Below are 12118 nucleotides of genomic sequence, written 5' to 3' on the forward strand. Positions count from 1 at the left end.
AAACAAAAACTGTGTAATCCCTATGCTGGAGCAACTGCTCTCCAGGCCTCTACCCTATAGAAATACACAAATGGCCAATGAGAAGTGTACAAGAATGATCACTGCCACATTATTTGTAATCATAAAATAGTAGCGCCAAAGTAATTTCAAAGGTACATGAAAATCGTTTTATTTATTTAACAAACACAAACAATTGAACAAACAATGGAAGCAAGTCCTTTTGCCTAAAGGAACACAGAGGGTCATGAGGATGTTGCTCCTCCAAGGATTTTGGTGTTCCCCAACGGCTAGTTTTGGGTCTAGTTCTTCTGGAAGATCTTATTCTTGGGGAGCTACAGGTTCTGACGTTTGGGGCTCTTTCAGGTTCTATCTCCATTTTCCCCTCAATTCCTCCCCATTCTGCTATAATAAAAAAAAATTCTCACCTCCGGAAGATCCCGCCTGTGCCTCCCCGCCAGCCTTTCAGGAGGTCTGGACGTCTGGTCCACCGCTCCCCGGCTTCTTTCCCCGCTTTTGCTTTTCCCCTCCCCTGCTCCCGCCCTCCGGCCTCAGGACCCGACCACCGCCCAGCTGAGCCCCCGCGGCTCCACCGCGCAAAAGGTGCACTGGAGGCCCTGCCCGTTGCCGCCCCGCGGGGTGCCAAGAAGTCAACGTAAATAAATGCTTTGTAAAAGGAACTTCCCCATGGAAAAATCTCTCATGATTTCCATTCTCAAGGCTCTTCAAAGGACTAAAAGCTAAAAGGATGGATTCATTCGACAAGTCCTAGTCCTGCGCCCTGGTGAGTGCCAGACCCTGCTCCCCGTGAGGGGGACCCACGAGCCACCCTCACCACGATCCCTGCCCTGGTGGAGCCCCCGTGCGGAACACGGGATCCGAAGATGGCAGCGGAAGCTCCGCAGCGGCCCCAAAAGCCACTGGGCAGGGAGGGCACAGGCTCCCTCACTGGGTGAAGGCGGCGCAAAGAACGGGAAGAGCCATCCCGGGAGCCACCGGGCGTTCAGCCTCCCTAGGGCCCCCCGGCGGCTCGGGCCGGGGTCTCAACCGGGGCGTTTGCGGGGGTTTCTGAAGCAGGCGAGGGGCAGGGCGGGTGAAGGCCATTCGGCTATCCTTCTGGCTCCAGAATCTCCCAACGTGCAGGTGTCCAACGTGACCAGCGTGACTTACCGCTCCAATCTCTCCGGTCTTCCAAGGCCTTGCTCAGTCGTCCTGCCGGGCGGGCCCTGAGGATGCAAGGGACGGAGGAAGTTTCGTGCGTGCGCCCTTCCTATAGCGCCCAGTAGAACTGATAGTACCTGTCTCTGTGGTGCAATCGGTTAGCGCGTTCGGCTGTTAACCGAAAGGTTGGTGGTTCGAGCCCACCCAGGGACGCTTGTTCGAGCTTTTAAAGTATTCATGCATTGTCAATCACTAGATAAATTGGGAAGATTTTGTCTTCCTGGAGTCCTAAGCCACTAATTTGTGACTTATCCATGTCAAGGGCCAGCCCACCTCCCCGACCGGATTCTTAACCGGGTATCTCCTGAAATCCTGGGTTTATACGTGTGTAACTCAGGAATCCTGAAACAGAGACCTAGGAACCCACTTCTGGTGTGATAAAATTCTAATTCAGTCCGTTATACGCTTAAACGAGTAATTTACATGCCTCCATTTTTTCATATTTTAATAATAGGAGGTCAGTAATATCCAGAGGATGTGCCTGGATTTACTGATTGCTCTATCAATAATGTGAAAAGTGGAATCATTCATCGTCATAGTGATCCTCTCCATCATTTTTGAAAAGAGTATTTTTCCTCACTTTGTGCATGATTTATTTAACCCTTTTCAAAATGTTTTTGTTAGCCAGGCATGGTGGCAAGTGCCTGTAATCCCAGGTACTTGGGATTCTGAGGCAGGAGAATCATTTGAACCTGGGAGGTGGAGGCTGCAGTGGAGGCTGCACCAGTGGAGGCTGCACCGCTACACTCCCGCCTGGGCAACAGAGCGAGACTCCATCTCAAAAAATAAAATAAAATAAAATAAAATAAAATAAAATAAAATAAAGTTTTTGAGATGAGGTAGGTTTCATTGTTTTAGGATTACAAAGAATGCTGCAGCCACCTTTCTTGTACACATATCTTTGGTCATTGTGGAAATGTCTACACCGCAGATATTTCTATAGTGTAGGGAAGTTGATGCACTATTCCTACATTATAGGGTTTACATGATGCTTCTAATTTGAGTACATTCTGAAAATGTATCTTTCACGGGAGCCGTACCAAATAATATTCCAATAGCAATATTTATAGGAGGAAAAATGTGCAGAAGTGCAATTGAGCTTCGTGCCTCTCCATGGGGCCCATGTTCATAAAATGGTGGCATTAGCAATCATCTGAGAGTGGAGTTTGTGGCCCTCTGACATCAAAAGCTGAAGCAGAGGACATGAAAACCCTCACTGTGCATCTTCTCTAGTCTGGCCAGAATCATTCCTAGGTCGGTGGTATCTTATCAGGAGGGAATGCTGCTTGCTTGTTTTGTCAAAATCACAAAACTGAGGGAAAGCATCAGGCCGTTGGTTGATAACAGTGGTGAAGCAAGTCTTTCCAAAGGGCTGGTTTGTTGTTAACCCTTAGGGAAAAAAAAAAGCCTAATTCTTTTTTTTTTTTTTTTTGAGATGGAGTCTCTCTCTGTCGCCCAGGCTGGAGTGCAGTGGCGCGATCTCGGCTCACTGCAAGCTCCGCCTCCCGGGTTCAAGCCATTCTCCTGCCTCAGCCTCCCGAGTAGCTGCCTGCCAGGCGCCTGCCACCACGCCCGGCTAATTTTTTTTATTTTTAGTAGAGATGGGGTTTTACCGTGTTAGCCAGGATGGTCTCGATTTCCTGACCTCGTGATCCGCCCGCCTTGGCCTCGCAAAGTGCTGGGATTACAGGCATAAGCCACCGCGCCCGGCCAAAAAAGCCTAATTCTTACCAGCTGGTGCCGTGCAGTTCCAGGCTCTTGGTGTCCCAAACAAAGACACCAAGAGCCTGGAACTGCACCAAAAACCAAAACCAAGGTAGGGGCAAGATGATAATCACAGAATGTCACCGGTATATGTTTAGGTTCAAATACTATTATGAGAAGTGGCAGGTAAAGGAGGTAGGAAAAAGAAAACACATCATGTAATTGACTGTTGTATGGAAATATTTGATGCTGAAAGTTATAATTTAAAACTATAAACCAAATATTAGAAGTGTGTCTAGTTCAAAGGGAGGAAAATCATCAAAAACATTTTTAGTGCAATATTTAACATGAGCTATACAACCCTTCCTAAATGCCAAAGGCACACACAGACACACACAGAGACACACACACACACACACACTCACACTCATGAAGAATACAAATGACTAGAACCAAGAAATGTAAATACATTCTGCTACGTATGGTAAACATAGCCTACAATGTGGAAGAGATTAGAAAATAAACATGGAAATGAAATGTTTTTATTAATTCACATCAGTACCCACCAAAACCAATCAGCATAATCAAATATTATAACACTGAATGTAAAAAACCCAAAAGTCCAGAGTGATAGGCAAAAGGTTTTAATTGTATAGATTAAAATTAGCTTTGGACAAAAATTAAAACTCAGAGAATGTTTTCTTCTTTTTGCAACAGCAGACACTAGTAAAAACAAAGGCACAGTAAAAATTGAGACCCAAAATTTGCAGTGTAGAGATATGAATATAATAATAGACACAGGGAGGATTAATAAATGATAAAATGTTTAGAGGATGATCATTAGAATACAGGATATTTATACTCTTGAAAACCGCTTTCCCAAGTACTTCATTATAAGTAAGGTGTCTCTAAAAGGGACAGATCTCCTAGACCCCTCCTTAACCAAGTAACCAGTCCTGATATCATAATGGTGATGGACAAACTAGACCTTCTCTGCCCGCAGATGGGCTGAGGTTGGGAACTCACAGCATTGTCTCTGCAGTGTTCCCGGCAAAACGTTTAGGCTGAATTTAATCATGAAGACATTTTCAGACAACTTCAGAATGTAGATCATTGAGCCAGACAGCTGACCTGTCCTCTATAAACAAGTCCATGTCACCACCATCCATGACAACAATAAAAAGATGAGGAAATATTTGGGGTTCAAAATAATTAAAGAAATGCAGCTACATTATCTTTTTACTTTTTTTGAACCCAAAATATCTCTTCTCCTTTTTGTTGTGTGATTTGTGGTGATATGGACTATGTGAAGGAGACAGGTCAGTTGTCCTGCTCAGTGTTCTACATTCTGCAGTGGTCTGGTGATTACCTCCTATGAAACTCAGGCTAAGCGTTTTCTGCAAGAACATGGCATTGTTCATATTCTGCACCGGCAGAGTCCTGGGTGACATGCTGTCTCCTGCCAGCGGCTCCTGCCTCCTGTTCTCTACAGGATGGAATTGAGAGGAGCAGGGCTAAGGCCTCCCAATGCTGTTTGTCCATCTAGCTGTGGTCTTCCTAAGTACTGACACCAATTGGAGGCTGAAGGACTGTGGCTTCTCTAACCAAAGGAGCCTAGCGGGTTAACAATTGTCAAGAGCAGTTGGTGGTTCTGAAATACAATCCTCAGCCAAGGATCCCTCCTGTGTTACAGATAGATCAGCTAAAACAAGCCAACACTGAAGACACAAACAATGAGGTTAGGTTCATTGAAACCAGGGTAACACCTTTGGATGAGCTAAACACAAAGATGACACTGACCTTGAGCAGATATAGAAGCTCAGAGACATGCCTGCAAAATGAAATCCCTGAGAAATTTTGTAGCTACCCAGAGATACGTGGTTCAAATTAAAATGTCTGACTGATCACTCCCGGCATGTGCTGCACAGTTATGTGAATGTGTCACAGCTAACGTGGGTCCATTGTCTTCAGACTGAGCACAGGTTGCCACTGGCATGGTTTGAGAATAGGAATAGAGCCATGCCCACTGACCCATCCTATGTCTGGGCTTCCAAATGGAACTGTACTTTCATTCAAATCTTCACGTGCCTATAGGTCCTGCCTGCAGGAATGACATCTCTGGGCTTAGTAAGGGCTGCTTATTGTGGGAATATGACTTCCATCTGGAACACCAGGTGGAGACTTGTCACCGTCAAAGTAAAAAACCTATTGTCCACGTAAAGGGCGAAGCTGATGTGCTGTTCCTCAAATGAGTAAAACACACTTCGGTAGTGCTGGAATGAGTCAGGTAGTTCAAAGTACATTGACGGAGTTGAATAACATCTATCCAGTGAGTCCTGTAAGACTTCAGGCTCTTCCACTTCCATCAGCCCGCCATTGAGCCTGGAAAAGGAGACAAAACTAAAGAAGCAGCCAGGGAAAATCAGACACCACAGAGTCTCACTAGATTTCAGAAGTAACATAAGGAAGTGGTTAGAAAAGAAAAAGGATAGATCCATTAATGAGGTAAAACAAAAAATTTATTGCCTTTATGTTGGGATAGAACAGGGCCAGGTAGAAAACAATGAAAGAGAAAGACAGAGAGACAGAGACAGAGACAGAGACAGAGAGAAAGTGAGCTAGTGAATTGGCCAGGTGACATACTGGTAAGGGAGTAAAAGGACACTCTGAGTTAGTGCCCTCATGACACACAGCAAACTGTGATCATGAAAAGAGTGAGCTCAATAGTTTTCCATAAAATATGCTCAAAATTCGATGCAGTGGCCATGAGAGTACAGCTTTTGAAGTATGGTCAACCTATGGTACGTTAGTAAATGATAAGGGGAGGAAGAAATGGAAACCTAAACATCTACTGCAATGAAAACCAACAGCAATGACAGTAGGAGTAATTCAGCCTTCGTTGAAAACGTGACATCAAACACACTCTGGTTTCCCTGAATCTGTTGCCTCCAGGTGTTAACACAGAATTAAGCATCCACAATTGCTGAAAGTTACCTGGGGCATGGTGGGTTTTGATCTTCTTCCCCTTCTTTTCTTCCCCTTCTTCTTTTCTTCTTGGATCTTCTTCCCCTTCTTTTCTTCCCCTTCCCCTTCTTTTCAATTTCTGCAATACATTCAGACATGGACAGACACATTAAGCTGATTTCCCTACACACATAACAATCCACTGTCTAATCCTCACACAGGGACCTCAGGCTCCTCAGCATAAGAATAGGACACTGTGAGAGATATATTTCAGGAGGCCTGAAGCTGGTCATGATAGAAATTCCTCGGTTTTTCTCCCAGAAACTGTGGGTAAAATGTCCCTATTCTAGTAGATCGTTATCCCAATATCCTTTGTCCCAAGTTTGTGCAAACAGTTATGCCATATTTTTCCAATCAATTTAAAGCAAATACCCTCAAATGATTTCTAGGAGAAAAACTGCAATATTTAGCCCTGTCTCATCAAATACTCAGATTGTTCATGGTTGTGAGGACTTTAGACACTGAAATTAGAGTGAAAAAGGAAATCTACAAACGCTTGAGTCAAAATCATAGTTCTCTGAATTTGTCACATCTGCCCAGGTCCAATGTCATGAGAATAGAATCAGAGTGCCACAGGTATGGCCTGAGACTAGGAAGAGAGCCATGTTCACTGACCCATCCCATGTCTGGGCTTCCAGGTAGAACTAGAATTTCATTCAACCTACATGTGCCTATAGGTCCTCACTGCGGCAATGACATCTCTCAGCTCAGTAATGGCCACTTGGAGCAGGAATATGATCTTTATATGGAAGACTCAGTGGATCCTTATCACCTTCATAGAAAGGTACTCACCTCCCACGTCAAGAGAAAAGCCAACATGTTTTTCCTCCAATGCATAAAACGAACTTCCATAGGCCTGGCAGGAGTCAGGCTGTTCAAGACAACTGGAAGGAGTTGAATAACATCTATCCAGTGAGTCCTGCAAGACTTCAGGCTCTACTACCTCCAGCAGCTCCCTGCTGAGCCTGGAAAAGTGGGAAAAAGTAAAGAATAAGCCAGGAGGAATCAGAAACCACACAGCCCCAGCTAGATTTCATGGCTAACGTAAGGAAGAGTTTGAAAAGAAAAAGGACAGATCCATTAATGAGGTAACAGATTATTGCCTTTATATTGGGATAGACTAGGGCCAGGTAGAAAAGGATGAAAGAGAAAGAGACACACACACACACACACACACACACACACACACACACACACACAGAGTGATCTCAGTGAATTCGTCAGGTGACACACTGATGAGGGAGTCAAACTACACTCTGTATTTGTGCTCTCAGGACACACAGTGAACAGTGATCATGAAAAGCATGTCCTCAATAATTTTGCATAAAATGTGCTCAAGTTTCCCTGCAGTTACCATGAGAATACAGCTTTTGAGGTATGGTCAACCTTCACTAGGTTAGTAAATGATAAGAGTACAAAGAAATGGAAACCTAAACATTTACTCTAATGGAACCAAAAAGCAATGTAGTAGGCATAATTCAGACTTGTCTGACAAGACAAAATCATTATTTTCAGCATGTACTGTTTTCCCTGGACTTGGCATCTCCAGGTGTCAACATCAAATTAACTGTCCACAATTTCTCAGACTCACCTGGGACCTGTTGCCTCTTGGTCCTCCTTTTTCACTTGATCCCACTGATGTCCTGCAAATAAATTCAGATGGGCCCTCTTACATTAAGCAGTTCTTCCTTGCACACAGAAATATTCCTCTGTCCAATCCTAACACAGGGACATCAGTCTTGTCAGTGTGAGAACAGGAGACTTTGAGAGAAATATTCCAGTAGGCCTGAGGTCAAGTCTTGAGAAAACTGGCTTGGGTTCTTTCATGAGCCTTGGGCAAAGTTCCCCTGTTTTGGAATGTTATCTTCCCTATGTGCTCTGTCCTAGGTTTATGTACACAAATGAGCAATTTTTTCCCCAATAAATTGTAGGCAAATAGTTCTAACACCTCATAGGAGAGATACTTCAATATTAAGCTTTCTCTCATTAAATACCCAGAATTTGATAGTTTATGAGATTGTGGACACAGAGATTTGATGAAGGGGTGCAATGTACCAGCTCTTGAGTCAAAATGAAACTTGGTTCTACACAGAAGCATCAGCTATTATGGCTTTTGTGGGTGAAAAGTCAGCCATTTATCTAGAAAACATACCAGGAACATGATGGACAGATGAGCTAAAACAAGCAAACTTAGAAGACACAGAAAATGGGAATAAATTCAGTGAAACCTGGGTCACATCTTTCACTGAGAGGTAGACAAGGGTGACACTGGCCTTGGGCAGGTAAGGGACCACACAGACATGCTTTGGGAACAAAACTCATAAGGAATTTTGTAGCTGGCAAGAGGCATTTAATTCAGATGAGCTGATCTGACAGACAACTCCTGGGCATGTGCTGCATAGTTTGGTGTGAGTTTGCCACACCTGCCTTGAGTTCAATGTCGTGACAGTCAGTCCAGGTTGGCACGGGCATGGCCTGAGACTAGGAAGAGAGCAAAGCTCACTGACCCACCCCATGCCTGTGCTTCAGACTCGACTCCAGAGTGATTGAAATCTACATTGATATATAGGTTCAGCCCACGGTGATGGCAAATCTCAGCCCAACAAGGGGCACAAGGCCCAAAGATTATGGGGTCTACCTGGGCCATGAACTGGAGCTTTATCACCTTCACAATGGAGTACTCACTGCCTATGTCAACAGCCATGCAGACTTGCTGTTCCTCTAATGAGTGAAATGTGCTGCTGTAAGACTGGTACGAGGCCAACATTTCAGGAGGAATTGAGAGAGTCGAATAACCTTCATCCCAGGACTCCTGGGGGACTTCCTCCTCTTCAGACTCCTGCAGATTCCTGATGAGCCAGGCAGGACGGGGATGATAGAAGATTTAACCAACAGACATTAGACAACAAAACCTCCCAGATGATCTGATGGGAGACAGAATGGAGTGGTCACAGAAACCAAAGGCATTTTTCCTTCAAGAGAAATAAAACTATCCTTCTAAATACAGGGTGGAGGGTGACTGCTCTGGGGACAGAGCAAAAATGGGCAGCATGTGCTCAGTACATTTGCCACGGATGAGCCAACTCAGGGCACCCAGACTCTCCCTGTAAACTACCATCATGACTTGCAGCACAGAGAACTGACACAGGGCTTCAACTACTTTGCATAAATTGGGTTGAATTTTACATGCAGCATTCAAGTGAAGAGAGTTCTTGACACAGCGCAGACACAGATCTTGTGTATTAAGGGCCCCATTTTCCCAATATTTTGATATAATATATTTACTTTTTCAATTTCTTTTCTTGCAATAATACTAGCCAACATACTACCAACAAATAGGAAGAAAGCATATATACACCTCTTCCTGGATTTAAACACATGGGAGAGAATAGGCAACACCAAGAAATCCCTGTTTGAGGGTCTGGAGTGGACTTCCAGCAAACTCCAACAGACCTGAAGCTGAGGGACCTGACTGTTAGAAGGAAAACTAACACACAGAAAGGAATAGCATCAACATCAACAAAAAAGACATCCACCCCAAAACCCCATCTGTAGGTCGCCATCATCAAAGACCAAAGGTAGATAAAACCACAAAGGTGGGGAGAAATCAGAGCACAAAAGCTGAAAATTCCAAAAACCTGACATCCCTTCTCCTCCAAAGGATCGCAGCTCCTCGCCAGCAATGGAACAAAGCAGGATGGAGAATGACTTTGATGAGCTGACAGAAGTAGGCTTCAGAAAGTCGGTAATAACAAACTTCTCTGAGCTAAAGGAGGATGTGCGAACTCATCTCAAGGAAGCTAAAAACCTTGAAAAAAGATTAGATGAATGGCTAACCAGAATGAACAGTGTAGAGAAGACCTTAAATGACCTGATGGAGCTGAAAACCATGGCACGAGAACTACGTGATGCATGCACAAGCTTCAGTAGCCAATTCGATCAAGTGCAAGAAATGGTATCAGTGATTCAAGATCAAATTAGTGAAATGAAGCGAGAAGAGAAGTTTAGAGAAAAAAGAATAAAAAGAAATGAACAAGCCTCCAATAAATACGGGACTATGTGGAAAGACCAAATCTACGTTTGATTGGTGTACTGAAAGTGACGGGGAGAATGGAACCAAGCTGGGAAACATTCTTCAGGATATTATCCAGGAGGACTTCCCCAACCTAGCAAGGAAGGCCAACATTCAAATTCAGGAAACACAGAGAACACCATAAAGATACTCCTCGAGAAGAGCAACCCCAAAACACGTAATTGTCAGATTCACCAAGGTTGAAATGAAGGAAAAAGTGCTAAGGGCAGCCAGAGAGAAAGGTCGGATTACCCACAAAGGGAAGCCCATCAGACTAGCAGCAGATCTCTTGGCACAAACCCTACAAGCCAGAAGAGAGTGGGAGCAATATTCAACATTCTTTTTTTTTTCGATATGTATAGTCTTCCTTTATTATTTTTTGTGTGTATGTATATATATATATATATATATATTTTTAATACTTTTAGTCTTAGGGTACATGTCCACAACGTGCAGGTTAGTTACATATGTATACATGTCCACATTGGTGTGCTTCACCCATTAACTCATCATTTAACATTAGGTATATCTCCTAATGCTACCCCTCCTCCCTCCCCCCACCCTACAACAGGCCCCAGTGTGTGATGTTCCCCTTTCTGTGTCCATGTGTTCTCATTGTTCAATTCCCACCTGTGAGTAAGAATATGCGGTATTTGGTTTTTTGTCCTTGCAATAGTTTGCTGAGAATGATGGTTTCCAGCTTCATCCATGCCCCTACAAAGGACATGAACTCATCATTTTTTATAGCTGCATAGTATTCCATGGTGTATATGTGCCACATTTTCTTAATCCAGTCTATCATTGCTGGATATTTGGCTTGGTTCCAAGTCTTTGCTATTCTGAATAGTGCCGCAATAAACATATGTGTGCATGTGTCTTTACAGCAGCATGATTTATAATCCTTTGGGTATACACCCACTAATGGGATGGCTGGGTCAAATGGTATTTCTAGTTCTAGATCCCTGAGGAATTGCCACACTGCCTTCCACAATCGTTGAACTAGTTTACAGTCCCACCAACAGTGTAAAAGTGTTCCTATTTCTCCACATCCTCTCCAGCATCTTCAACATTCTTAAAGAAAAGAATTTTCAACCCAGAATTTCATATCCAGCCAAACAAAGCTTCATAAGTGAAGGAGAAATAAATCCTTTACAGAGAAGCAAATGCTGAGAGATTTTGTCACCACCAGGCCTGCCTTACAAGAGCTCCTAAAGGAAGCACTAAACATGGAAAGGAACAACCGGTACCAGCCACTGCAAAAACATGCCAAACTGTAAAGACCATTGACTAGGAAGAAACTGCATCAACTAACGGGCGAAATAACCAGCTAACATCATAACGACAGGATCAAATTCACACATAACAATATTAACCTTAAATGTAAATGGGCTAAATGCCCCAGTTAAAAAAACACAGAATGGCAAATTGGATAAAGAGTCAAGACCCATCAGTGTGCTGTACTCAGGAAACCCATCTCACATGCAGAGACACACATAGGCTCAAAATAAAGGGATGGAGAAGATCTACCAAGCAAATGGAAAACAAAAAAAGGCAGGGGTTGCAATCCTAGTCTCTGATAAAACAGACTTTAAACCAACAAAGATCAAAAGAGACAAAGAAGGCCACTACATAATGGTAAAGGGATCAATTCAACAAGAAGAGTTAACTATCCTAAATATATATGCACCCTATACAGGAGCACCCAGATTCATAAAGCAAGTCCTGAGAGACCTACAAAGAGATTTAGACTCCACACAATCATCATGGGAGACTTTAACACCCCACTGTCAATATTAGACAGATCAATGAGACAGAAGCTTAACAAGGATATCCAGGACTTGAACTCAGCTCTCCACCAAGCAGACCTAAAAGACATCTACAGAACTCTCCACCCCAAATCAACAGAATATACATTCTTCTCAGCACCACATCACACTTATTCCAAAATTGACCACATAAATGGAGGTAAAGCACTTGTTAGCAAATGTAAAAGAATGGAAATCACAACAAACTGTCAGACCACAGTGCAATCAAATTAGAACTCAGGATTAAGAAACTCACTCAAAACCGCACAACTACATGGAAACTGAACAACCTGCT

General features: G+C 43.5%; 2 protein-coding genes and 1 non-coding gene across 5 annotated transcripts in view; 2 read left to right on the forward strand and 1 right to left on the reverse strand.

Moving 5' to 3' along the window:
* Window positions 1-12118, forward strand: part of LOC134810593 (uncharacterized) — a 277013-nt gene that overhangs the window by 49129 nt on the left and 215766 nt on the right. The gene's annotated exons all lie outside the window — the stretch shown is intronic.
* On the forward strand, window positions 1298-1371 carry TRNAN-GUU (transfer RNA asparagine (anticodon GUU)). The gene has a single exon. It is a non-coding gene; the product is annotated as a tRNA-Asn (tRNA).
* Window positions 3551-12118, reverse strand: part of NBPF7P (NBPF member 7) — a 548664-nt gene continuing 540096 nt past the window's right edge. The window contains 5 exon segments of the mRNA XM_063815759.1: window positions 3551-5304; window positions 5917-6025; window positions 6739-6911; window positions 7538-7589; window positions 8632-8795. Coding sequence (XP_063671829.1) covers window positions 5061-5304; window positions 5917-6025; window positions 6739-6911; window positions 7538-7589; window positions 8632-8795 — 742 coding nt within the window. The 3' untranslated portion in view covers window positions 3551-5060.

Source organism: Pan troglodytes, chromosome 1 (genome assembly GCF_028858775.2).
Source record: "Pan troglodytes isolate AG18354 chromosome 1, NHGRI_mPanTro3-v2.0_pri, whole genome shotgun sequence".
NCBI classification, from domain to species: domain Eukaryota; kingdom Metazoa; phylum Chordata; class Mammalia; order Primates; family Hominidae; genus Pan; species Pan troglodytes.